The sequence below is a fragment of the Apiospora aurea genome (genome assembly GCF_038362705.1).
Source record: "Apiospora aurea strain CBS 24483 chromosome Unknown utg000001l_segment0_segment0, whole genome shotgun sequence".
NCBI lineage: Eukaryota > Fungi > Ascomycota > Sordariomycetes > Amphisphaeriales > Apiosporaceae > Apiospora > Apiospora aurea.
The window spans coordinates 1,803,586-1,829,890 of NW_027117388.1; the positions used below are offsets into that span (position 1 = coordinate 1,803,586).

The 26,305-nt window shown below is 54.0% G+C and overlaps 11 protein-coding genes across 11 annotated transcripts; 4 read left to right on the forward strand and 7 right to left on the reverse strand.

Annotated features, from left to right (window-relative positions):
- Positions 1 to 217: 217 nt before the first annotated feature.
- PG986_000566 (uncharacterized protein) lies at positions 218 to 2,994 on the forward strand (the record flags this gene model as incomplete). The annotated part of the gene is made up of 2 exons (XM_066836788.1): positions 218 to 1,990; positions 2,755 to 2,994. 2 exons carry the CDS (start codon positions 218 to 220, stop codon positions 2,992 to 2,994), a joined length of 2,013 nt encoding a protein of 670 aa, XP_066705681.1.
- A 148-nt stretch (positions 2,995 to 3,142) lies between these two features.
- Positions 3,143 to 3,853, forward strand: PG986_000567 (uncharacterized protein; the record flags this gene model as incomplete). Its single annotated transcript, XM_066836789.1, has 1 exon — positions 3,143 to 3,853. The coding sequence occupies one exon, from the start codon at positions 3,143 to 3,145 to the stop codon at positions 3,851 to 3,853; it is 711 nt and encodes a 236-aa protein (XP_066705682.1).
- A 583-nt stretch (positions 3,854 to 4,436) lies between these two features.
- On the reverse strand, positions 4,437 to 4,904 carry PG986_000568 (uncharacterized protein; the record flags this gene model as incomplete). The annotated part of the gene is made up of 1 exon (XM_066836790.1): positions 4,437 to 4,904. One exon carries the CDS (start codon positions 4,902 to 4,904, stop codon positions 4,437 to 4,439), a length of 468 nt encoding a protein of 155 aa, XP_066705683.1.
- A 1,363-nt stretch (positions 4,905 to 6,267) lies between these two features.
- On the reverse strand, positions 6,268 to 7,824 carry PG986_000569 (uncharacterized protein; the record flags this gene model as incomplete). The annotated part of the gene is made up of 4 exons (XM_066836791.1): positions 6,268 to 6,279; positions 6,349 to 6,490; positions 6,554 to 6,961; positions 7,022 to 7,824. 4 exons carry the CDS (start codon positions 7,822 to 7,824, stop codon positions 6,268 to 6,270), a joined length of 1,365 nt encoding a protein of 454 aa, XP_066705684.1.
- A 625-nt stretch (positions 7,825 to 8,449) lies between these two features.
- Positions 8,450 to 10,450, forward strand: PG986_000570 (uncharacterized protein; the record flags this gene model as incomplete). Its single annotated transcript, XM_066836792.1, has 1 exon — positions 8,450 to 10,450. The coding sequence occupies one exon, from the start codon at positions 8,450 to 8,452 to the stop codon at positions 10,448 to 10,450; it is 2,001 nt and encodes a 666-aa protein (XP_066705685.1).
- A 531-nt stretch (positions 10,451 to 10,981) lies between these two features.
- On the reverse strand, positions 10,982 to 12,340 carry PG986_000571 (uncharacterized protein; the record flags this gene model as incomplete). Its single annotated transcript, XM_066836793.1, has 1 exon — positions 10,982 to 12,340. The coding sequence occupies one exon, from the start codon at positions 12,338 to 12,340 to the stop codon at positions 10,982 to 10,984; it is 1,359 nt and encodes a 452-aa protein (XP_066705686.1).
- A 949-nt stretch (positions 12,341 to 13,289) lies between these two features.
- On the reverse strand, positions 13,290 to 15,723 carry PG986_000572 (uncharacterized protein; the record flags this gene model as incomplete). Its single annotated transcript, XM_066836794.1, has 5 exons — positions 13,290 to 13,831; positions 14,088 to 14,640; positions 14,875 to 14,969; positions 15,187 to 15,358; positions 15,445 to 15,723. 5 exons carry the CDS (start codon positions 15,721 to 15,723, stop codon positions 13,290 to 13,292), a joined length of 1,641 nt encoding a protein of 546 aa, XP_066705687.1.
- Positions 15,724 to 16,483: 760 nt separating this feature from the next.
- PG986_000573 (Protein transport protein SEC61 subunit alpha) lies at positions 16,484 to 18,348 on the reverse strand (the record flags this gene model as incomplete). The annotated part of the gene is made up of 5 exons (XM_066836795.1): positions 16,484 to 16,559; positions 16,617 to 17,692; positions 17,754 to 18,008; positions 18,122 to 18,135; positions 18,339 to 18,348. The coding sequence occupies 5 exons, from the start codon at positions 18,346 to 18,348 to the stop codon at positions 16,484 to 16,486; spliced, it is 1,431 nt and encodes a 476-aa protein (XP_066705688.1).
- An 805-nt stretch (positions 18,349 to 19,153) lies between these two features.
- Positions 19,154 to 20,679, forward strand: PG986_000574 (tRNA dimethylallyltransferase; the record flags this gene model as incomplete). The annotated part of the gene is made up of 2 exons (XM_066836796.1): positions 19,154 to 19,276; positions 19,351 to 20,679. The coding sequence occupies 2 exons, from the start codon at positions 19,154 to 19,156 to the stop codon at positions 20,677 to 20,679; spliced, it is 1,452 nt and encodes a 483-aa protein (XP_066705689.1).
- Positions 20,680 to 21,253: 574 nt separating this feature from the next.
- Positions 21,254 to 21,739, reverse strand: PG986_000575 (uncharacterized protein; the record flags this gene model as incomplete). Its single annotated transcript, XM_066836797.1, has 1 exon — positions 21,254 to 21,739. One exon carries the CDS (start codon positions 21,737 to 21,739, stop codon positions 21,254 to 21,256), a length of 486 nt encoding a protein of 161 aa, XP_066705690.1.
- Positions 21,740 to 22,745: 1,006 nt separating this feature from the next.
- On the reverse strand, positions 22,746 to 23,440 carry PG986_000576 (uncharacterized protein; the record flags this gene model as incomplete). The annotated part of the gene is made up of 2 exons (XM_066836798.1): positions 22,746 to 23,212; positions 23,284 to 23,440. The coding sequence occupies 2 exons, from the start codon at positions 23,438 to 23,440 to the stop codon at positions 22,746 to 22,748; spliced, it is 624 nt and encodes a 207-aa protein (XP_066705691.1).
- Between the last annotated feature and the right edge of the window lie 2,865 nt (positions 23,441 to 26,305).

Sequence of the window (26,305 nt, forward strand, 5' to 3'; positions counted from 1 at the left end):
ACTTTTATAGTCAAGCGACCCTCCTAGTATTCAACCATCTATCCATGGCATCTTTCGCGGATTCGCCACCCGAACTCCTGCGGCCCATCATCGAATATGCCGTCCTTGCCCGCGAAGGCGAAATCCCCCGTTCTTACACCTATGTTGGGCTTTGTGGGATATTGCGGTTGCGAGAGGTTAACAGTATGATGATGCCTGTCCCGTTACTTTCTTTAACATGACTGATCCCCCCTCTCTATACTTAGAAGTATTCGACGCCGAAGTACTGGCAGCGGTCGCGCGGCTCGAGATCTTCCGCCGCCTCGCCAAGAACACCCGCGCCATACCTTGGTATGAGACGCCCTGGGACCCGCCCCGGACGGGCGAGGAGCCCGCCGTCGCGTCCGAGACCCAGTTCCTGGCGCGCTACCTGCTCGGCCGCCCCCACGCGCCCGAGGACCGCTGGGACGCCAACCTCTCGGCGTACCTGTACACGCTGCTCGACCTGGTCCTGGCGGCCGAGGGGCGCCCCGCCGACGATGGGCGCAGGCCGGCGTACATGCTGCGCTTGTGCCGGCACTACATGGGCGTGCGGCTGGCCCACGCCCGCGAGGGGATATGGGGATGGGCTTTCACTTGGCCGGCGGCCATGTACTCGGCCCCGGACTTGTTCAACCGCAGGCTCTCGACCTTCGCCAGCGGCCCGCTCGAGCGCCACCTGCTGGCGTGCCAGTCGGTCCTCGACGCCTCCGTGGGAGGCTTGACGGCGGCGTTCCATGCGGATCCCGGTTTCGCGCCGTGGCTCCGGGACAAAGACAAGCGCGGGTCCCAGCCTCTCGGGGATAGCCTGCGCGCCTTCATCCTCGGCTCGACTATGGAGCGGTTCGTCGCCGTGCTGGATCCCATCCGCGGCGTCGGCTTCAACGACGACGAGCGGGACTGCCTTGCCTGGGCGGTCCAGAGCGGAGAGCTGGCCAAGGTTAAGTACATGATGGGCTGGCCGGGCCACCGCCCGCACCAGCCGTTCGGCGACAAGTTCGAGCGCGCCGTCGTCGAGGCCGTGCGCCTACAACGACGCGACATGATCGCGTACCTGTTTGGGCTGCACCGGTGGACGGGCCGCCTCTGCGCGTGGACCGGGATCCACGCGCGCTCGGTCGACGTGACGACCATGGCCCTGCTACTCGCCTGCCGTCACGGCGACCTCGAGACCGTCCGGCTCTATTTCCGCTACATGCCCGAGGCCGAGTTCGCGCGGCAGCACCCGCACCTCTGCCGGAACGCGCTCATGTACGCCTGCCGTTCGGGGAATCCGGAGCTTGTCTCGTTCCTGCTTTCCCGTGAGTCTACCACGGCGGCCACGGAAGGTGTAGGAAAAGGGTCGAAGAATGACAGTCGCTGCCGTGCATGCAACAATGGTACTCAGTCCCTTAGCGAAGATGGGTACCATACATGCTGTGGGGAGGAGGGAGGGTTCGGGCCTATCTTTGCGACCGCGACCAACGGGAATACTCAGATCGCGCAGCTGGTGCTCGACGCCGACCGTCCGGTCTCCGCGATACAGTACCAGAAGGCGGCCGCCGTAGCCGTAGAGATGGGCCACCATGGGTTCCTACAATGGGTACTGGACCACGCGGGACCCGAGCTCACCGAACCGACCGCCAACTTCGACCTGCTGGGCCTGGCTTGCATCCGGGCCAGTGTCGGGACCCTCGAGGTCCTCACCGCGAACGGGCTCCTACAAGACCGCGCTCTGTGGGCCGAAGACTGCTGCCTTCCGTACCGGCTGGAGGGGAATGCGCGGGTCTACCCGCAGCGCCGGTACGAGAAGCCCGCCCTGGTGGCCATGGTATGGAAACGGGACGACATCTTGCAGTACCTGCTCGCCCGCGGGCTCGAAGGCGTGGCCGATCCGCTGGAGACCTCTGTCAAGGACGGATGGAGGGAAGGATGGATCCCCCGGCGCCCGACGCCCAAGGTCAAGCCGTTCGGGTGGCGAGGCATCGAGTCGGTTACGCTGGAGCAAAAAAGACGAGATGTTATTCAAAGGCGTATATATATTCTAGCCATGACATATATATGTACGTACTTGGCGAATACAAGTGCCATCCAACAGCCGTTGGCCATCCCACTTCGCGGCTACTAGCCGCAACACCGTGAAACGAAAGGAACAGCGTCTGAGGTTCTGCCATGTGCTCGGGGACTTTCTCTGGCCACCATTTATGTTAGCAAGGTGCCCCCTTTCTGCAAGTCCTCCTTGACTGACTCCTAACCTGGAAAGTTGTTTGATATAAGTATGTCAGAGGTCCTGGGCAAGTCACAAGTCATTCCTTGCTTGTTTTTTATACAGTTTTAATCCTGGCTTGGATGCACGATGATATGTGTCAGTGATATGAGGCTCGATGTGCTGGCAATACGTCACTGGATGCATTATATCATCTAGACTTGTAGTCGGGATTGCTCACTCCCGGACACCTTCAACGAACAAACGTATCGACCTATTCATATGCATTAATCGTAAGGACAACTAAGTCAACATTAGCCAAGTAGGTGACTTGTCTTTACAGTGCTTCTATACTCGAAGCATGTATAAAGCCAGATTTTGTGGCCGTTCATACTTTTCAGTTTCTCTACCCTTACCATTGACCCAACCTAGTTCCGAACTTAAGAAATATATTACTGCCAGTATTTTCCCAAGTACCTGATGGCTCTGGCTATTCCACACTACTCATTGACGAGTCCTGCGACGGCAATCAAACAGAAACAATTCGACAGGCCCACCGCGACGCCGCGGAACTGACCTTCGCGGCGTTGGATATCGACCAGAATGAAACATCGCCCATATACAGATACAGTATCAACTTTGACAGCACAGCCGCCATCGACTATTTCGGCTCTCCGAGCGAAAACTTTGCGTACCGCGAGCACATCCTCCGGACCCTGACGCGGGCATCCAAAATCAACGCAGGCTGGAGCGGCGGCGGTGGCATTTCCAACAATCACCCCATCATCTAAGTGACCTGCAACGACCCCAAGGGCCGATGCGGGACCGCTGCTAGCACTGCCTACACCTACAACGGCCTGGACCAGAAGCACCCCCCTGATCAACTACTGCCCGGGCTTCTTCCAGACCCTCCGCTCGCACAGCGACGCGTGGCATCGGATGCGGGACGGCCCGGCGCCGCCCGACGCGTGGCACAATGTCCGGAACCTGCGCAGCCAGGCCTCGACGGCGCTGTACGAGCTCCTGCACATCAACTCGAGCTGGGCCGGCAACGTCTGCGCGGGCGGCTGCGGGGACATGCTGCAGGACCTCGACGGCGGCCGGCAGCTGGTCTGGACGTACCGCGCCGGGCTCGCCAAGCTGCTCGCGCGCCGCGACGTGGGGGCGGCGGCCCGGACGGCTGATAGCTACGTATACTTCGCCATGGCGCGCTGGATGGAGGTCAAGCACGCGGCGCAGTATCCGGCCTACCCCGTGGCGTGGAGCCCGGTACAGTCCCGGCAGTGGAACGAGGACAGGGAGGCCGGCGAGCCCGGGGCGCCGCTCCCCGGCACGACGGATCTGGAGGAGATGGGTGTCGGAGACGATGAGAGGCCTGATGTCTATAAGCCCGCCTACTCCGGAGATGCATATCCGGGCTGGTACGCGCCTATCCTGGAGACCATGGAGTCGGCGTCCGGCAATGTGACGGTGGACGTCCAGCAGCCGCCCCCGGCCATCGAGTCGGCAACATACAGTGACCCTGATCCGGACTCGATCAAGTGCAGCTCCAGCGACCAATCGCCCTCGTATTTCGACTGCGTGCGCACCTTCCAGTCCGATTCACACCGAGACCTTTCGGGGAACCAGGGAAATAAGGGAGAAAATTAAGTGGCAACGGTAGGTTATCCCGGTTTTTCTTTTCTTTCCTTCGCCCGGATGTTCCTGACTCCCCTGCTGTGGGTTCGTGGTTGCTAACCTATGAATTTGATAATATAGTATATCGAGACGTGTGCCATCAATATCTCCTTCCTGGAAGACTGGGACGACAGGTGCAATGCGACGCTGGGCAATATCACAGATCACGCCAGGGGCATCCTTCGCAAGTGCAACGACGGCCAGCTAGGTCCAGACGGCCGCTGCGAGGGCCAGGTTGCATTCACGGCCCCACACTGTCCTGCTGATATTCAGATTGTGCGTGCCACGGTAGACGGGTAGTTTAAAGTACAGTCCGGAGGCAGAGGCTTATTTGAAGACTTGATCAATTATCTGACCCCTTCACTACTAAAAGCGGTTCAAGGATGGCGGTCTTTGTGGTGATTCACTCTCTACTACTTTGTATAGCTTCCTTGTGCTTTTCATTTTTTAAACTCTTTATATTTATGTTCAAAGAGTATGATAGCTCCAAAACAAAAGAGACCCTCTTATCCTACGCCATTCCATCAGCCTGATAAGTTATTCCAGCTTGCCAAGCTTAACAGGAGAACCCGCAGTCCAGATCAACCGTATAATGGTTATCGACGAAGATAGGGTTACCAGGCGCGTCATATTTGCCCACTTTGCAGCGGTCATTCTGGGTGCCTTCAGCCCCCGAATCCCAGCGCTGGTCGCCGTACTCGAAGGTGGCGGGCCCCTGTTTGGTGAAGATGTTCATGCGCAGTTCTTGGGGCAAGCCGCCGGTGCCGGCGGGCACGTTGCCGATGATGGTATTGCCGCGACGGGCCTCGAACACAATCTCGTCGTGCAGCTGGAAATGGTTGTTGTCGTAGACTTTGACGACCCCCCTCGCGATGCCGTCCCCTAACTCGCCGCGGAGGTGGAGGGTGCACCAGCCGCCCTCGAAGCGCTTCGCTACGCCGTTCTTGTGCGCTGCGGGGATGGGAGCGGTCATGGACTTGGCGGCGAGGCCGAGGATGGCCAGGAAGATGTTTGTGGCGTGCATTTTGATAAGGGTATATATGTGGGTTGGCGACGATGATAAGATTTGAATGTGGTTCAAGCAGACGAGTTGATGTGTCTTTGGGTTGGTTAAGGGCTGGTGGTGATGATTGATGATTGATGATGAATAGTATTTTAAGCAGACAAGAGAGGAAGCGAGGGCAGCTCTTATACCTGCTACATGTTTCTAGGTTGTCGCCATCGGAGAAGGGGGAGGGTGTATTCGCATTCTCCGGTATACATCTCCGGTATATATCCAAGGTTTTCATTAAGCTTTTGTCTACATATGGAAGTCGCATAGTGTTTTTGTTTTTAAGTTTATATCAGCAGCTAACCAGGAACCTTTCCGTACACGTGTATACCACACTGCCTTGTAGAAACTCCCATAACAAGCTGCTAGGTTGCATATCGGAGATTCAGGAACAAAGGTATGATGTGCAGAACTCGCCAAGTTCCATCCGAATTTGCACAACTGGAAACTCGGCCTTCTTCATGTGAGAGTTGCAGAACATCCACCTATCAAGTAACCGCGCAAGCGAAGTGCCGCTCTTGAAGCGCTTCTCGACGGCGACCTCGTGGGCGGGGGGCGGAGGTCGGGGCGGCCAGAGATGTGGTGGCCAGGCCAAGGATGGCCATGAAGACGGCAGTGGCGTGCATTTTGATGATGTACCTGTTGCGATGGTGGTGGTGATGATGAGCGACAATATTGCTTTTCAAGCAAGCACCGTCGTCTAATATTTCTAGTTTCCTTATATCTTTCTTGGGAGTGATTTTAATCCGATGTTGATTTATCGCAAAAGAGTCCAAGACACACGTTCCATACTGACCAAGAAACCGGGCTAAGAGAGTCCTGGATCTTTAAGTTATCTCAATATCTAACCCCACACCACAAACTCTAAAAATCGATTAACTACTATACATAACTTCTATAGGTCGAGAGAGGAAAAAAAGTTTGTTGGCAGCCACCGAAAAATGCGAAACCCTCTCTCCCTCTTAGCCACTTAGAGTTTTACAGTCCACTTACACATCTGGAGGCCTTCGACGGTGATACATATTGGAGAGGGTAAGCAAAAAGGGTTCATACGCAGCAAATATTTGGCATAGTGAGAAACGTAGTAGGACGGTATCTGTCAAGAATCCATTCAGCAGCATCATTAACAGTTGGCCATGCAAACGCATCTCAGACTACGTTCATGAGCTGCGCCTCTAGAGAATTGACGCGATACTGTCCCACGAAAGGAGCCACAGTTTACTAGGCTCATTGGCTCCCATCCTTTTTCACAGCGCTACTCTGACGTCTTTCCACTGAGAGCTCTGCTGTGCTGCTCTAAGCTCGAAAATGGTAGCCATTGCATATGGCAGTTCACCTAGAAGACATACTGCAACTCATTGTCAGCTCATGGGTTTGGCGGGACAGGCAATAGATACTGGGCTTTGAGTAAACGTACCGGGATGAACAAGTATGGCACCTCCTTCTCGTATCTCTTGTAGGCCTCGCCGTACTTCCTCCGAGAGCGATCAATATCCCGCCTGACTCTGTGGGCCATCATGACCATAAAGAAGACGAAGTAGAACCAGGGGAAGAAACTCCTGAGGGCAGATCGCATCGCCGGTCAGCCTTGTTACCTATAGACACGCAAGTGTGAAACTCACTTGAAACCGGTGATCAGGCCCCAGGACATGGAGAAGAACATGTCGGGCACGTAGTTGGGCTTTCGAACAATGGCGAACCAACCATCGCACAGGATCCGATCGCCCACGTCGGTCTCGATGACACGCGGGTTCTCAATGAACTGCCACGGGACTTGGGGGAAAGTATTGCGCTTGACCAGCTGGCCCTTTTCGTGGTGCCGGAAGGAGTTCTTTTGTCCATTGGAGCTGTCCCACATCCAGTACATGAACAGGTAGGCGACAAAAAGGGCAGATAAAGCATATGGGTTCCAGTGGTACTCGTCCGGATGATGGTTCGCAAGATACAAGGCGCAATGGCAATAGCTGAAGGGCACGCCTGCCAAGTTCCAGAATGTGAGCATGAAGCCGAGCTTTTCGTAGTACATATCCCTGGAGTACGCCACATTCGAGTCAGCTTACATACTTTCAGCAAACTAGGGGACCGCTTACCAAGTAGTGATGATGGACTGCTCCGCCTTGCTGCATGCGTTGGCATAGAGCCAGTGCGCCATGACTAAGAAGATAACCTCTCCTGAAATATATCCATACAGCTCATACTGGCGAGCAGCAACAGAAGACGAGATGAAGAACAATATGAACCAAGGGATGCGAACTTCATAGAACATCTTGAAGTCCAGGATGCCGATGCGCGGGTTGAGTTCGGCTCCGATAAAGAAATCGTAGATGGGATATCCCGTCAATCGATGAGTCCGGCCACGGAGAAAGGCTTGGACATAGACGATGACACTATTCAGAAACCCTGAGAAGATGGCGACGCTCATGAGGGGCCCGAACTCGTCCATCAATGTATACAAGGGGAAGATCCTCGTGACATGTAGCACGGCCGCAAGGGCGATGGTGAGGTAGAAGCTGGAGTATGCCGAGCAGTAGTAAGGCAAACGCTTGCCTCCTTCATGGCGCAGGGGTCGGCCTTGGTTGTATACGCCGGGCATGTAGCAGTACATGACGGCTTCCACGACGAAGAATGTCCAGTAGATAGCCCATGCCTTGGCGGTCGGAAAGGCGCCGCCGTAGGCAAGGTGGAAGAGATGGAATCCGAACTCAGGCCAGGACTGGTGGGCGTCGGGGAAGGGTATCTGGCCATCGTAGTAGGTCGCTCCGATCCACATGTACCACATGAGGAGAGGAAAGCCGATCATGAGGCCAAGACAGCCAAGGGAACCACCGAACTCGAACTCGTCGGACTCTCCATCGGTGAACTTTGGGGTTGCTTTGGATGCCTTGTCGTCCATTGGGACCACTGAGGGAGGGATTGTTCTTTGTTTTGCACCCATTTTGGGCTCTTTTAAGGGAAGTAAGGGGTGTTGTTGAGGGTTCTGGTGAAGTGTGCAGGACAGACATGCTCTCATTGGGCGGATGGCAGCATCTTATACTCAATGGTAGCCTGCTACTACAAACATCAAGCCGGAGAGTGGCTCTACAGGCGCGAACGCAGGCAGTTCACAGCGAGATCACTGTTGAGCATATGTCGCATGGCTACTCACGACTATACCGGGGGTGGGTGCTGAACCCTGGAGACGAAGTTGGAGCACAGCCAATCGCTGTCGTCGCATGGGGAAAAGGGGTGGATTTGGCTGCTGGGTACGAACCAATCGGTCTTCTGGACTAGCCCGTAGCTAGGCTGGATTCGGTAGTCTACTCCGTAGTGTCCAGACATCGAAGACGCTCACACACCGAGTCGTCTCCTGGCCGTCCAGTATGCACACACTGAAAGCAGAATCAACGTTGTCACCCCCCGCCCCCGGGGCACCGTTTATTCCAGATTATTCTACCATTTGGGGTTTTGGGAAGTGTTTATTCCAGTGGAGGTACAGTTGGATCGGATCGATAGCGCACGGGCCAATCGACTTGGTCTAGATGTTCCGGAAAGCCAGCGAGCTCTTCCAGGCCGAAGCAAATCGGAGGAAGCATCCTCGGTCCAAACAGTTCACCGGCTGCTGGACATGCCGCCGCCGACGAGTCAAGTGCGATGAGCGGAAGCCATCGTGCCAGCGTTGCCAGAGACTACATGTTCCCTGTGAAGGATACGACATCCGCCTGACTTGGGTACAGAGCAATGGCCAAGATGATGATGCCGCCAGTTCGGACTCGCGACAGTCCAGACGATCTCTACTATGGGATAATGACGTAAGCAGAATGGCGGGACTTTCTTCGGATGAAATTGACGAGACTCTGGAACGGATCGATGAATGGATACCAGATGACTCCTCGAGCCTCAGGCGATCGGGCTTTTCCGTGTTTCCGGTCGCACCGTCTCAATTGCCTGCTGCTCGAACAGTGGTGGGAGACAGCATCGGGGATCAACCGTCAACACAGGCGCACGAAACTCCTCCCCCATCTACCAGCACTATTTGCTCCAGCCATGGCAATCCGCAACTAGAAAGTACCGACGGAGATTTTCAGCCTACTGGATTTGAAGATGTAGAAGTACTGTCAGATACCGTCGTGGAGGAAGAGCCACTTGGCCAAGGCACTATCTCCGGCGTCCTGTCCGCCAGTGCTGAGCAGTTTGACGTTAGGTGTATGGGAGACACACCCCCGCCCGCGCCATCATCCGCCGCCGAAGCGCTCGGCAACCACTTGATGCAGTCGCACCCGAAGCCGCCACGTCACTTAGACGAGCTCTTCATGCCCAGGAACCAGAAACGATTGATCCATCACTGGGTAACCTTCACGAGCCGCAAGCTGGTGCTCCTCGACGAACCCCACAACCCCTGCCGCACCCTGATGCTGCCAATGGCCCTGGCGGGCCTCATGTCGCCGAGCGCTGAGTCCAACTCCAACGTCGGCATCTTCCACGCCCTGTGCGCCTGCGCCGCGTATAACCTGTACGAGCTCGGCGGGCGGACCGGCGAGGACGACCTGTCTTTGGCGCTGGCCCACGACCAGCAGGCCATCCGCCACCTGCGGCACAACCTCGCGCGCGCCGACGAGCACCGCGACGCCTCCTTCGCCATGGCCATCATGGCCTGCATCGCCGTCGAGGCCGTCTCGGGCACCACGCAGCGCTGGCGCACGCACGTCTCGGGCGGGCTGGCCTACTTGGCGCGCCTTCACTCGCGGGACGACGTCGACGAGGCTGTGTTGGCGCCCTTTCGGCAACACATGGTTCTGATGGCCATCCTGTGCGACTTCTCGGTGGCTGATGACCTGAAGGCCTTCTTGGACGTGGAGGATGAGGGGTGGTCGAAACAGCAGCAGCAGACTGCCGAGAGTCTCGAGTTCTCGTTTCCGTACTACGGCGTCTCGCGGTCGTTTCTCAAAGCGCATGACCACATGAATGTCCTGGCCGCCTCGGATGGCGGTGCTTCTTCTCCTGCATTCGCCACCGAAGAGATGAATAGACAGCTTGATGCATTCGAGTTGCAGTTGTATCTCGGGTTTCCCAGCCCTTCCCAATATCCAGGTCGGGTAGGCAACCAGCTACACGCCGCCATCATCCAGCACGTATCGACGTCGTACTACTACGCGGGCCTGGTCTACTTCCAGCGCAGCATTCGCCAAGCCCCGGTAGCGTCGGTCCAAGCCCTCGTAGAGTTGGGAGTCGCGGAGCTCGAGGCCATCGATCGGGACGGGAAGGGAGAGCTGGGCTGCATGATGCTGTGGCCCGTCTTGGTCCTCGGTGCGGAGTGCGATGAGCCCAAGGTGCAGCAGCGGATACGGACCTGGTTCCGGGGACAGAAGAAGCTGGGGTTCCGGAACCTGGTGGTGCTGGAAGATTTGATAGCGCACGTATGGCAGATGCGCGCTGCGAATGCTAGCATTAGTGTGGGTGGTAATGACAGACGGGACAAGCAAGCGGATGTGGATTGGCGGGAAATCATAGCATTACCAAGGTTTGATGTCTTCAGGCTCTAGATACAGGCATTGCTGAGCCTCGCGACAAGACATCGCTGACCTAACGGGAAAGTCCTACATACTCTACATATTAAGTAAGTACTAATGGGTGAAACAATGAGAAAGTTCGGATCCATGACAAGCATGTGCCACCTCCAGCGCCGTAGTCCTATTTCTCAGAAGACTTTCCCATGGCCCTGCGATGATCCATTCTCTCGAGTTCGGACGCCACGAATGCCTCCCAAGTATGATCACGATCACCACGGCTGTTTGCTGCTTCCTTGTTCGAGGCCCCGGTTCCCTTTGTTCCCAGCCCTTCTTCAATGATCTCTCCCTCTTCGCTGCTAGTCCGAGCCCGGAGAGCCTTGTTGTTGTTCACAGCACCTCGATTCGTCGGCGACACTGTAGCAGACGTCGAGTTCCAGGTGTGGGCCGTGCCAGCTGGGCCAAAGGGGCTGTCAGTTTGCTGCTGGGTTGCGACAGTTCTGTTAATGCCTGTTTCCTTGGCGAAGGGATTAGCAAACGATGTCCTTTCTCTCCTAGCCTAGCACCTTAGGCACTAGGAGGGGCATTTGGCTTACCAGAGTTGACGCCGCGCATGGCTTCGGCACGCTTGTTGACATCGTCCAAGGCGGAGCCGGCCAATTCCGTTCTGTCACCAGGCAAGCCCCCCTGGCGATTCTCATCCTCTCGCAGACCCGGGTTCGCTAGAGGAGTCGGGATCGGGATCTTGGGGATCGCCGGGTGCGACGGGTCGAACTTGCGCGTCAGGGCCTCGCGGTCCGGACGGCGGCCTCCCCCGGCGGCGCCGAAATCGAACTTGCTGTAGTCGTAGTCGCGCTCCGCGGCGGCCTGCTGGGGGTCTTCATGGTAGCGCAGGGTGAAGTCGGTGGTCCAGGGGAACGCGACGAGGCTCGGCGTGGTCCAGCGCACGTGGGCGGCCAGGTCCGCCGGGCCCGACCCGATCTGCGGCTTGTTCTGGCGGCAGGTCAGGAGGTAGTAGAGGTCCTCCTCCTCGCGCCCGCGCGTGCCGGCGGGCGGGAGCGAGGGGCACTTGTGGTACAGGTGGTTCTTGGTGTTGCAGCGGGGGCAGGCTAGGACGTAGCCCGCGCTGGAGATCTTGGAGACGCAGTCTTTGACTTCGTGGCCCTCGCGCTTGCAGTAGCCACACGTTGTCGCCGATCTTGGTTGTTGGTCGGCGTGAACAGAATGGGACTCGGCGTGAACAGGACGGGACTCGGCGAGTCTTGGGACAGGTGTAGCAGCAGGTACGACAGGACCACCAGGGTTCTCGATGCTTCGGGCGGGCCTGGCTGCGGGGGACAGGGAGCGCGTTCTTCGGCGACGAGGTTCCGATGCCATGCGGCTGCTGGGAGGACCGCGACCGTCAAAGGGCAATCTCTGCTCCATGAGCTCCGACGGCTGGTAGCGGTAGTACTCCGGCGTGCGCTGGCGGTAGTATCCATGGGGGTAGCCGCGCGGGTAGTCGGCTGGGTGACGTTGGGCCATGAAAGCATCTCGCTCGTCCCGTGGAAACTGGACGTATTCACGCCGAGGGCTCCAAAGATCGTGCGGGTGTGCCGATCTAATTGGCGTTAGGGCGCGAGAGCGGCGGTCGTACTCCCGATTGTAAGGCTCTGGCTCAGGGGGAGGAGGACGATGGTTGTCGCCGATCTCATCAGACCTGTGCTGTTGCTGCAGAGGCTGCTGAACCGGGACATTGGTGCGACGATCGGCGACCTGAGGCGCTCTGGCCTGGCGCGACTCCTGGCCTGCCGCAGGACGAGGGCGAGGCGAGGTGCGAGGAGTGTTCGATTGGGGTTGCTGTGAACGCCGAGGTTCTTGCTTCGGGGGCTGGCCACTCGATGCCTCCTTCTGGCCTTTCTTAGCCCTGCTGCCTCGGCGAGTCATCTTACAATGTCGGGATCGAAGGTTTCTCGGCAAGACGCAATAGCAATGGATCGCCGATATGAGCCCTGATTATTCGATCACAAGGAGAGGTCGCCGACAAGGGTGTGAGTATCGCCGACAAAAAAAGGGATGTCGATGATAGAAAGCCAATGCTGCCGAGGAAGAGAAAGAATACACTGCAGTTGGGAGGGTGCAAACGAGAATTTTCAGGTCGAGAGAAGCACTTACGTAGTGAACCTTCTAGCTGAAATGGCATTGAATAGAAGCAGCAAAGGCCCAGATCTGCTTGTCACAATCAGTTACTTGAAGAATGTTCCAGTGCTGTATGATCAATAAGCCTTAGGGAGATAAATTCACGTGCCGCTTTCTCCAGCTGCCACAGGGCATGTAGATTGAATGCCACTTAATAGTCATGTTTCGATTACATTGAATCGACGATAGATTCACTGACTATAAAGTAATGCTGGCCTCACCACCTACGGTTATAGGAGCAGCCATCTATTACACCCGCGAAGGAAACCCAACTGATAGAAGGCTGAACAAAGGTATGATACTGAAACTGGAAAAGGCACGTGTATCAACCAGTGTCTTGGATGCTACACTGTATCAAATTCTGTCAAAGACTGGATGTTTCCCCTTGTCTCGCGCCTGGAGACACAAAGTGCCAACTGTATTTCGAGATTCGACAACATAACTACAAAGAAAGGCTTCCTTCTCCAAAAGTATGGCACATCACACTGCACACCACGCACAAGCCTACATTGGCCGGGCCACTTCGTGTTATTGGTATGCAGATCGGTGGCCGACCAAGCTAGAAACCCAGTTTCAGGTTATTAAAATTAATGACAAAGCAGATTTCATTTTTGGAGTAATAAACGAGAATACTGAAGATAATGACATGAACGATGAGGCTTCTTAAAAAAACAAGTAGAGGGAGTCTTTACATACATCACACGGGCTCAACTTTCTGCATTCCTATACCGTCAAAGAAGCTTGGCTCCGTCACCTGTGAGCCAACCTGATAAGAGCCTGTCGAAGTCTCCATCGACGGCTCCGCCAGCGCACTGAGATACGACGTGCTCCACGGGATGTAAGGCGGAGGCACCGGTCGCGCGAGGTGTCCTGCCCCCAGGCGGCGGTAGACCGGTCCATCCTTCCTTTCTTCCCGCTTGAGCAGCAAGACGAAATCATCCAGCGGCGACCTGCTGTATGTGCACTTGACCGTGTACAGCCGGAGTAGGTAGAGGCTACCGAAGTCGGCCTGCTTCAGGGGCCCGTCCAAGTGGATAAGCAGACCGGACGGGTCTCCGTCGCCGGCGCCGATTCTCGTGTCGAGGGTGTTGCCCACATTGTCCCGATAGAAGGAGCTCGCGTAGGGCGGGATTCTGAGGCTCAGGGGTTTAATGCGGGCCGAAATTACCAATTTCGACGAGAGGAGCCTGGATAGGTACTCGGGCCCCTCCCATTTACAGGTGAATTCAACGAGCACGGCTTCACCGGCATAGTTCCCCCCGTATCTCTGCGAGTTCCCAGAGGTTGGCGATGTAGCGGCACTTCATGGAGAGCCACGACCAGGTCGGGAGACTGTTCCTACATGTCAGAGTTCTTTTATCCGGGATAGCAAAAAGGCGGGGGTGTTGGGAAACACTCATACTTGCTAAGCGTTGGTTCGTTGAAAGTAGGACGACTATCATAGGAATGGAAACTGTACCATCCCAGATCCAACCACATCAGGCCCCCCACGAACCGAGCGCAAACTCGGTTCCCGTCTTTTGCGAAAACGCCTTGACGATGCCCGTCATCGCCGCCATCCTGTCGCTCTCGCGAGTGATGGAGCGTCGGCTGTACTCGGTCACCAGCACCCACCATTTGGCGCCGATTTCCCATTTCCAGTCTTCGTACTGCCGCGCGAACGGGGTGGCCGTGCGGTAGAGAACACCGTCTTCCGAGCTCAGCCCCGCGGCACATTGGTAGAACATTTGGCTGTCGGTGAAGTGGACCAGGCGAGTGGACAGCATCTGTTCCTGGAGAACCCAGGCTCGGCTGCTCAGGGGTCCACCGCGGATTGTGTCGGGTGACGCGACGGGGTAGCGGATGTAGCAAGCATCAGGCGGCTCACCATTGGGAGTATTGGGGCTCGGTTTTGACGACTCTTTTGCCCTTCGCAAATTCACTCTGGTCGCAGGAGTCACCGAGTCGAGATAGAGCCCGCCGTCTCCGTCTGGCGACGAGGTAGCCGCAATCGTGAAGTAACTGCCTTGATACACATCGGCCATCTTGGCAGCCTCCACGGTCCAGTCCTGCAGATCATCGTGAACAATGCAGAGGGAGTCGATCTACAGGTATTGAAGCTCCAGAACCCTTGCCACGTGTATGGCACCCTGAAATGTCTTGGGGAGGACTGATATCCATATTCCGGACATCCTGTCACGGAGGGTGGCTTTCGTCGTGGTGAATGGCCTGGTAGTGGTAGATCCCCAGCAATGGCTTAAAGCAAGGTATCGTATGCGCGATGTGGAGGGATCAGGGGCCACGTCTTCCGACCGAACCAGCTTGATGAAACGGTCGTCCAGACTCGTGTTGACGTCGAGAAACCTTGCCGGATACGGCGGTGCGGGAGCAGCGCATTCTGCATGCTTGTCCGATTTGTCAGTAGAGCAAGCCCGCAGCCAGGATACAATTGTATGGGCGCGGTCCTCGAAGTAAACTGGCCTCGTAGACCATATGGCACTCTGCAATATCGGCTCTAGTGGAATTGCCATGCGAATCAGCAAGCACCATTGTAGATTAGGTCTTGGAAAACCATCCTCCTCGAAATATGTCCTATAGTGGGTCATGATACTCACCACCTTCAGCAACAACGGCGATGGACTTCTTGCGGTCGGCGTCGCCGAAATCGTTGTTTATCATGTCAAGTTGGGAGTGCGCGCCCAAACAGAGGATTCCAGGCGCAGCTCTGTAGGTATTCCAACAATGAGGCCTCGTGAAGATGGCCACGGGGAGATCATAATCGATCGTCTGGGGCAGAGTCGCCCACAGGTCAGACCGCGTCTCGTCCAACGGGGAGGCAGCAAGTGCGTGGCTTCCATTCTTTTGGCGGCGACCCTGGCCTGCAACCGATCGACAAAGTCGGCCTTGGCGCTCTGTCTCGGGAGCGACGCGGACAACCACCGGCGCAGAGCGCAGCCGGCAGGTCGAAGATGCAGCTCGAAGACGCTGAGGAGGAATCGGCGGTGCGGCCAACTGCGGTTTCTCCAGGCTACCTTTTCTTCCGGGAAGTCGCTCAGCCGGACATCCAGGGGACGCTCGTAGTAGCTGAGCCCGGGATCTGGGCCCTGAAAAGTCCAGAGTGCAAGCAGTTGGCAATCGCTGCAAATAGACATGGCTGAATCGAGTTTGCAAACGTTGAACGAAACTTGAAACTTGGCGTGACAGACAGGCAGCACGCCTAGCCGGCGCAAGCCATGGCAGACGTGTATTTATCTACGTAAACCCGAAAAGAAGCTCTGCGACAGAGCTGAGCAGCTGAACTTCGTGGCGTCGGGGTGCATGAGCGGGCCAATCCTAAGGTTGCATAGGCTCCAAGCTGAAGTAGCATTGTCTTTACGAGCTGAAAGCGTGATGCTAAGCCCAAGACACCGAGCGACTGATATGAAAATGGACATGTGTAGCACAATAGCTACTTTTGAACACCGCATCCTTTGAAGACTGTGGCCCAGTGAGATAGTTAGTAGACTTTGAATGCAAAACGCCCCATTGCAAAAACAAAGGTAATGCTGGATTTGCCACGGGAGTTCGGGAACGTCGCTACATATCGGCAATGAAGCGGGAGGAAATCACCGTAATATATCGGTAAAAGTAAATTGTGACGTATTATACAAGTCTTTTTCTTCGTGTAATACGTAATAGTTAATAAGTACACATTGTCCTCGGACCAGGCCCAGATCCCCAAAGGGACCAGGTAGCTGTTCAAGGCCAGGCCATCGCTGATGCGTTTCCAAGCTCATCCCTCTTAGCTGAATGATTCAGAGGACTTTTCTTTACCCGCCCATGATACACGCAATGGTCGTTGGTCAAACTCGTTGACCCACTGGCCAAGCAGAGGAAGTGTTGATGTTGATTACCCAACAGAACAGGCTGCGATCAACCCATGATCATGCCCTTCATGCCTGCCAGGTCACCTTCCTTGGCTGCGATCTCGAAGTAGCCATAGATGATGCTGTCATGTTGTTAGTAAGGTACAATTTACAAAAAAGGGGTTGGAGAAAAAGCTTACGTGACAGCCAGAAGAGTACCAGTACCGGAGCCGAGGGCTCCCATGAGGTCACTGGCAACGGAGAGAGCACCAATGCAAGCACCACCGAAGGCGGCAGCAGTGGGAATGATGCGCTTCAGCTCCTTGTACATGCTCTGGTCACGGTGACCAGCCATGACGAGACCCTGATCCTTCAGCTGCTTGGCGACATCGCGAGGGCTGGAGCCGGATACCTCAATCCAGGTCTTGGAGAAGATGGCGCAAGCAGTGAGCATGTAGGCGATGTAGACAGCGGTGTGGATGGGGTCGAGAAGAGCATCCTTGAAGTTCAGGGGAGGAGACATGTAGTAAACGAGACCGGAGATGGCGGACAGCTGGGCGGAACCCTCCTTGGCCTCCCAGACTCCGAAAAGACGGACGAGGAGGTTCTCAGAGAAGCGCGAGTACAGCATCTGGCTGATCAAGAAGATGTTGGAAGACAGAGCGGACTGCAGCATGATGGGCATGTTGGAGGTGTAGAAGAGGCGGACGGGGTACGAGCCACGGGCACCTCGCTGGCGCGAAGACTTGACGGGGATCTCGACACGGAAGCCCTGGAGGTAGATGACGGCGGCGAAGACAGCCAGAGTAGCCAACAGGTTCATGATGTTGGGGAGGTTCTGTCGGTAGAAAGCCTCCTGCAGAGCACGCTGCTTGTTGGGCCAGGTCATCAGGAGGTGGAAAAGGGCGATAACGGCACCCTCGAACTCGGGGCCACGGCCGGTGTTGATCGAGGTGGGAGAGAAAGCCTTCCACATGATGGACTCGCAGATGTTGGTGGCAATGAACAGGGAGATACCGCTGCCAAGACCGTAGCCCTTCTGGAGAAGCTCGTCGAGCAGAATAACGATCATGCCGGCAACAACGAGCTGGAGGATCAGGAGGAAGACGATACCGGCACCAAGGTCGCTAGGGGGTCCGTAGAGACCGGTGAAGACGTAGACGGTGGCGGTTCCGGCGCTAAGAATGAAGGCGAAGAGCTTCTGGGCGGTTTGGTAGAGTTCGCGGTCGGACTTGAGGTCGAGGTTGACATCGATCATGTGGGTACCAGCGAGGAGCTTTCGAGTGTCAGTACTAGAAGCTCAAGAGGCACGCAAGATCTGGAGGCTGTAGACATACCTGGAAGACCATGCCAGAGGAGATAATGGGAGTAATTCCGAGTTCCATCAGAGTACCACGGTTACTGGCCATCATCATACGAAGCCAGTATAGCGGATCGGAGGTGTCGGACGAGACAATACCGTACAAAGGCATTTGGCTCATGACTAAGAAGATCAGCAGCGTGAGACCGGTCCACATCAACTTTTGGTTGAAGGGAACCTTGGTCTCGGGCTGCTGGACCTCGGGCAAGAATGCCACGAAGGGCTTCACGAGCTGTTTGTGGTGTTGTCAGCAGGCATCCTGAGCTTCGTCGGTTGATGTGGTGCTTTGTTGTGGACAGCGCAGGATCGCGTGGATATGGACGGCCACTGGGAGGTGACACTTACATCGAGAAACCGTACTACATTCAAGAAAAGGCATTGTTAGCGATTTGTTCCATGGCATAAAGTAGGTCTCCCCGTCACCAATTGGAGGCAGGGTCGCATCAGCATCCAGAGCTTGGAAAGTCATGATCAAGCTGGATTTCGACCTGACCAGACCCGAGGCTTTGGAAGCTCTGGATTCGGCATGGGGGTGAGGAGCGGGATAGGCGCAAAAACTTACAACTACTCATTGTGGCGGAAGTATCCCAATGGGATTGAGAAGTAGAAGGGGAAACTGGATAGAAAAGCGACAGTTGTCCCACGAAGGCTGGGATGTCGCGGTGATGGAGAAGGGGGAGAACTATAAGGAAGGAAGGAGGGAAAGTCGACGTGGTCGGAGTCGAAGCGCACCAGCTTTCGCGATAGTTAACGGAGCCTGTCTAGTCAGTCAATCTGGCTTTAAAAATTGCCCCAACTAATCATCCTCAGCAGCAGCGAATATGTGTCCAGAAGCTGAACTCGGGTGGAGCTCCGTGCACGTGACACAATTTGAGGTAATCTGGCAGGAGCTTCAATGTTCTGGCTTCAATCAATTGAGCCAAACTTTTTTGGGCTTGATTACTTAAGGGACCCCGATTTGGGGCCTGGGGGGAGAAGCAGCTTCCCGCTAGGCCTCTAGGTAGGTACCGGCACTGTACCTAGCTTAAGGCTCAAGCTGCCCGAAAGCAAGAGATGGGGATTTGGGATTGGCTAAGGAACGTTATTCCGTCCCGGACCGGGGGATCACAACCTTAATTTTGAAAAGGCAGTGGGCAGGTGGGAGGCAGGGCCCATGCACAGACCTCCATCAATTGACCTGAGGGACAGTTGCCAAAAAGTGATGCGCCAAAAGGTTGCGATATCATTGCTTGGTACTGTATGCGCCACGAGCATTGAATAATTCTCCGTCCGATTTGATGGGCACGCGCTGATGCGCAAGCACGACGAGAAGTTTCCATCCGACTTGATAGTCACAAAGTCGATCGTTCGGTTTGCGACGCGGTTTCCCATGATTTCATGACATTGCGATATTTGCAGTCGAGAGTCGCCGTCCGCTATGTCGCAACTATGTCTGTCGCAAAACAACCCCGACTGCCCCTGGTGGCTATTATGGGGACCACAGGAACCGGCAAATCGGACGTAAGTCAACCACCAGCAGTATCTATCACTAGATATCTCAGTAGTATATAGTGGCTAAACATGATCCAATACAGCTGGCAGTAGATCTGGCCGTGCGATTTAATGGAGAAATCATCAATGCAGATGCCATGCAGATGTACCGGGGCCTGCCCGTCATCACCAACCAGATTTCAGCCGAGGAACAGCGAGGCGTTCCGCACCATCTGCTGGCGGCCATTGCGCATGACCAGCCGACGTGGACGGTTGGCGTCTTTGCGCGGGAGGCGACCAAGCTGATCGGCGAGATTCGCAGCAGGGGTAAGCTGCCCATCATTGTCGGTGGTACGCATTACTACATCAGCGCCTTGCTCTTCGAGAACAGCCTCGTGGACTCGCAGAAGTCCGATAACCCGGATGTGGCTCACGTACCGCAGACTGATACGCGCCAGCAGCATGCAATTCTGGAGGGGCCGACAGATCTGATGCTGCAGAAGCTGCGCGAAGTGGACCCCGTCATAGCTTCGCGATGGCACCCCGACGACAGGCGCAAGATCCAAAGGTCATTGGAGATATTTCTTACCACAGGTAGAAAGTCTTCCGACATATATGCCGAACAGCAAGATGCCAAGGCCTTGGTTGCGCCATCCTCCAGCCCATGGGAAGCGCTCATGTTTTGGGTGTACTCCAAACCTGACATACTCAAAGAAAGACTGGATAAGCGCATCGACAAGATGGAGAAGGCCGGGCTGATGGACGAAGTCAGAGAGCTCCATCATTACTTGAAAAATCAATCGGAATTAGGGAACGACGTGGACCGAACACGTGGTATCTGGCAGTCAATTGGATTCAAGCAGTTTGAGCCGTTCCTCGACGGAGAGCGGGATGGGGTTTCTCCCGAGGAGCTGGAGAAACTACGAAATACAGGGCTGGAAGATATGAAGACTGCCACTCGCCAATATGCGCGATCCCAGCTAAGATGGATACGGCTGAAGACCGCACCAGCCCTGAAGGAGAGAGACGCCTTGAGGTACTTTTACCTAATGGACAGTTCCGATGCCTCCAACTTCTCAGAGAACGTCCTATCTCCGGCGAGCGATATCGCCAAGCTGTTTCTCGAGGGGCATGATTTGCCTCCTCCTGCAGGCGTCTCCGAGACCGCAGCTGAGGTGCTCTCGGCATTCAGCGACGAGAACATGAAGCCCAAACCGATCTTCGAGGCCCGCCATTGCGATCTATGCAATGTGACGCTGACCACCGAAGACCAATGGAATAAGCACCTGAAAGGGCGCAGCCATCGACGTGTTTTGAGACACAAGAGCCGAACCGCATTGGTTTCGGTACAAGATGGAAATGGCGTCGAGATCGAACCGAGCAAGGATAGCCCAATCGATCGAAGCGACGAGTCACGCAACTTGATCAAATAGGCGATTCCACATTTCCCAGCAGAATCTCAGCTGTGATCTACCACCACGAATGGTATGTAGTATCTGAGTCTTGGGTAAGTAATTCAAATAAAGACGTACCTCATATCATTCCATAGTGTCATTCGAATTCATGCACAATTTCAAGCAACGTGATCAAGTGTTCGTGTAGTTATGTGTTTCCCGGTGCCGGCATCTTTGGCCTTTGGCACATGCATCATTTATTGGTCGACTCTTCTCGTCGTTATCAATCTTCGTCTCAAGCGATGGCAAAGTTCCTCCTCTCGTCTGATTTCGTTCGGTCGAGGTCCATCTTCTCGCCTCCCTCCACCTCCATCCCCTCGAATCCTTGGGTCACCTCCATCTCCATGGCGGCGCCCTTGGCGGCGTTCTCCTCCTCGGTGGGGTCGGGCTGTGCAGCAGCGGGCACCTAAAACGACGAAATCGGGTCAGTATACCTATATCAAGGGTGATATTGAGGGACGAGTGTCTCTATATTGCTTACCTCTCCCTCCTTCTCGTCCTCGTCGAATCCTCCGGCGAGCTTGTAGAACTCGAGCTCGGTCCGAGCCACATCCTAGATGGCCGGAGCCGCGTCGAGCAGCCGCTGGGCGGCGAGGGCGGCGGTGGCGTGCTGTTCCTGCTGGAACGGCTGGCGCGGGTTCTGCACCCAGGCGACGCGGGCACCCAGCAAGGCGACGAACAGGTCCAGGAACATGGACGCCGACATCTCGGAGGCCCAGGGGGTGCGGGCCTGGACCTCCTCGACGAAGGTCAGGAACGGGACGACGCTCTCGTCGTCGGTCTTCTCGCGCTGCTGGAGCCTGGCTCCCAGCTGCTGCTCGGTCTCGACAGCGGCGGCCATCATGCCCGTGAGGGCGTCGTTCAGGGGCTTGCGGTACTGGTTCCGCTTGTAGAAGGCGTTGCCGACAACGCCGGCAAGGCGGAGGCGCTTCAGCAGCAGCTTGTCGCGACGTTGCGAGGACAGGAAGGGCATGGTATGATCGACGATCATACCTGCACGAGGCAGAATTTCGTACAGATCGACGGTGAATTGGGCCATGGTCGGCGATACTGGTTGGAACTGGATTGAATACTCTTCAAAGAAAAAAATACGTGAGAAATGGAAAAGTTTCAGATCGAGCTTGATGTTTTCCAATCTGAGAAAAACATGAAGAAGGAAAGGTTCAATCCCAAGGAGCTCGTGAAGCTGCGGTGTAGGTAAGCTCCAAAACAAAAAGGTACCTCCTCAGGCATCTGCCATAGCTATCAAACCACCACACCCTACTTAAATATCTGAATTGACGAGATATTCAGTAACAAACACACCATGTTACAGTGGTTAGCTGCACAGTTAACTCGTCTGCCGTCAGTTCAAGGGTTCGATTCCCTCCGTGAGCGCTACCCTTCAGGGTTTACCTGAAGGGCTGGGGCCGTGTCCATTGCTTAACAATGATCTATAGGGTCTGGCGTAACACCAACGCTCAGTTAGTCCACTTAGTGGGCTTGTAGGCACCGAGTAATGCACATGGTAATCAATTCTTTTTATTTGGTGTTTGGTGTTTCTCTTTCCTGTGGTTTTATCTTCATGTTCTCCTTCCCTTTTGGCTCCCCCCTTTTACCCCTGATCCACCACCTAAGACTGGTGCCGCAGATGGACTACTACACATGGTAGCTATCAGGGTAAGTAGGTCATAAGTTTGTTGGGGTTCATTGTAATGAGCAGTAGGCAGAGCTGTGAGTAACTTGATTGAATCATTCATGGGTTCCATGTAAAGCAGTTACTTGGGGGGCAACGTAGCTTGACACAGTACGCATGAGAGGCCATGGGCTCATAAGGGTCCTGCGCGCGAAGGTGCAGACATTATTTGCATGAGCCATATCAGATGAGAACGAGACTCGGTTATTTGGGGACAATATTGTTTGTACAACTTGGAAATTTTGATTACATAGCGTAAATATGTACAAGAATGTCTAATAAGAACGGCCACAATCTATCGCTTTTTGTTGTCTTTCACACCAGGAAACCCCATATGTTCTATGTACACTACACCGCAGTCCAGACCACCTTAGGCGGCAGCGAAGCCCAGCGCAAGCAGGCTGAGGCCGAGCCCGCCGAGGATGACGTTGACGACGGCGGTGACGGTGAGCAGCAGGCCCGAGACGAGGACGTCGAGCCCGATGACGAGGGCGCTGAGGGCGAGCAGCAGCGGGTTGATGCGGAGCAGGAAGGGCGCGAGGCCGAACTTCTCGATGACGGCGCGGATCGTGGACGCGACCTCCTGGACGATGTCGAGGACCTTGCCCGTGATGCACGCGGCGTCGCACTTGTCGCCGTCGTCCTCGCCGTCGCTGCCGCTGTCGGTGCCGTTCTGGCGGGCGACGATGGTGCGGGTCGCCTTGCGCTGCGACTCGGACTTGGTGCTGGCTTGCTTCAGGGCCTCGGTGATGGCGGCGAAGCGCGTGTTGATGTCGTCGGCGATGGCGGGGATCTCGAGGACGGAGGGGTTCTCGGGCGCGTTGTCACGGGTGGCGTCTGAAGGCATGTTGTTAGTTTGATACTGCGGAGTGTAACATAATCGAGGGAGCTTTGTTGTGGGTACTTACTGATCTGCGTGGTCTGTACAACGATCTGCTGGTAGAGGTTGTCGAGGATGGCACCCTGCGACTCGAGCTGGCGCTTTTGAGGGGCGGCAGCCACAGGCACGGCAGCAGAGAAGACGCTGGTGGCCATGAGGAGGCCGGCAACAAGGATGGACTTCATGATGGCGGTTGGGCGTTGGTGGTGCTGGTGCTGGTGCTGGTGCTGGTGGTTCCTTGAAAGCGCTTAGACGGGCTGGGGCTAACACTGAGCTGATTGATGAAGGCAATGTTGCTGTTCAGAAGAAGATCTACATTCAGCTCGGGGAACAGCGATATTTATCACTTCAGATATATCAACTACTGCTCCAGCCAGGCTGACGTAGTGTACAATACCGATGCTACATCATGGTGGCCTAGCCCATTAAAGGGGTACCTGAGCTTGGATGCGAGTGCTGAGGACCGTTGAGATCTGGAGATGATGACATCAAGCACCCCTGCCTAGTTGCCGACATATGCCTCTAGTGCGCGGCTTGGGAATCGGTCAAGCCAACCGACGAGCCTCATCGCATTGTGCATTGAGGGCAGTTTGATTGCCCAGATGCGGTGGGTCTTTAGCGACCGGGATGCCGAGCCTGGCGGTAGGGTGACATCGTGGCTTTTGCAGCCCGCCCGATCCGGCCCAGGCCAGCCAGATTCCGTCATGGACCAGCTGGCTACCACCCCAATACCGGTTTCCGTCCAAATCGGTCGGTTTCCTCCTCCTATCTCTCAATACGTATGTTCTTCCCGAGGTGAGCTCACAGCTTACAATGACGATAACCATCCCCTTACAGGGTTGTGTCACAGCCGTCCAAACTGCCACTAGCAGAATTGCCCGCATTGGGCAACCTCCGGTCAACTCCTAATATCTGATTGGTTGTTGCATCTGATGAGAACCATGGTTACCGTTGCACACCACGATCAGGAACGGGCTGGCACTCTCAGTATCGGATCTTGTACGATCCAGATCGACGCGTCGTTAACAATTGTCCGCGCACCTGGTCCCAGCGACACTGCGCTTTGCGACTCGGCGATCCTATTGGCTATAATCCGCCGAGTAGCTGGGTCTCCGCCCAGGCTCTACACGTTCCACACATGTGCAGTTTGAGTGGGTGTCTGTCTTATTCTCCCAGTTCTTCCATTATTTTTCCATCTGATTTCCACAACCACCACCATCCTTTCTCATCATCTCATAGTATCAAAATCAATTGGGGTTGGCACAGTTTGGACCAATGCTAAAGGGAGGAGGAGGAGGATTTGTACGCACGGCAACTACAGTCATCGTATCGATTGAATTAATACACTGCAGTGCCTGTCTACCTCAGTAGTGAGCCAAGCTGCTGCATATGGCATTCCATTGTTCCTTTGGTTTCTGTCAATGAAGGGAGCGCCTAAGTCGATGCACCCCCTTACGCTCACACCCCCCAACGGACATAAGCAAAAACACCATCCCTGATCAACACCACCTTTTTTCTGTAACTATATATAAGTTAGTTTTCGTCGCATTTTCAATTAAATTACTTTTTTTTCTTCGTCTTCTTTTTTTTTTTTATATTTAACGCTATAGTGAGCGAGTTAAACCTTAATCGTGCGATTTAAAACGTCTCCCGCGGCGCGCGTATTAATATAGCCGCTTTAAAGCACTAGGTTAACCGCATGATTTTAAAGGCTTAAATAAAAGGCCGGTTAACTCGAAAAAACAGAAATGAGTCGTTCTAGGTGCTAATTCCGGTAAAAGAGTTTCGAATTACGTTTTAAGCTTTTATATAAGTCTTACTAAGTGTCGCACTACCGTATATTTATTTTAAGATATTTACTTAACGTATATTTAAAACTAATAGAAGTTACTATATATTAAAAAAACGCTGGATTAATAAATTTTTTAAGCGCTACCTTCACTTAAATTTTATTTTTTTATATACTATAGATTTTTAGCGTGTTAATAATACTTTTAAAGAGAATATTCGAGAGTTCTTTAAAAGGCTTAAGCACGATTTTTTAAAATTTATTTTACCGGCCTTTATTTAAAATTATAACGAAGTTAGTATATAACTAGGTGCCGGTAGTAATTAAATAGTAATCGGCCTTGCCGGAGTACGAAGAGTTATCGTTAAAAGCTTTATTAACCGAGAATAAGTAATTATAATAAAAGTAATTAGTGCCGATAGCCGGTTCATTAAGCCGATAATTATATTTAAAAGTTAATAACTCTAATTATAATAGTTTCCCGAGGAAAATAATACTCTTATCGATTAAATAAAAAGTTAAACCTTCGCGGCGTTACCGAAAGGCTAAACGAGTAACGAGTTAACGTTAATATAGCTTAAATAAACCTTTCTCTTTTAAATTACCCCCGATAATACCGATTAATAGCGCCTCTTTATATTAAATAGCCACGCTTCTTATTTAACCGAAGAGTTTTTATTAACGTGCATCGAGAATAAAGTCTAGTTTTTCTTTTTTCGGCTTACACGTCGCACCTTTTATAACCTTTAAATCTAAAGGTATTTAGTATACTTAAAAAAAATATCACCGAGAGGTTATACTATATTACCTAAGGCTTAATAATATAGGAATAAATAAAAAGAGTTTTTAAAATACTACGCAGCGGCTAAGACTTTTATTTTTAAGCTACACATTATCGCCAGCGAATAAAAGACAGCTGGCATTTTCCCTCGTAATATTAATAAACTTTTAAACTCTCGGCTTTAAAGGTTCGAAGCCTCGTAAACAGTAAAACCGGCTAAAAAGTTAACACCGGATTTAAAGGCCGAATATATAGTACTTTTATTAATTACTTTAATTAGCTCCCGGTAAATTAAAAATTTAACCGAAAAGTTAAAAGATAATAATGTGCGATTCGATAACGTAATATAAAGGGTGCTATTTCGAAAGCTCTAAAAAAGCCTAAACTCTTTAAACGGCTAGGTCGGCCAGCTTTAACACGAAAAGGCTTAGTTAAAAACTAATCTAAAAAAAGAAAAAGGAAAAAAGAAGAAAAGGCTTA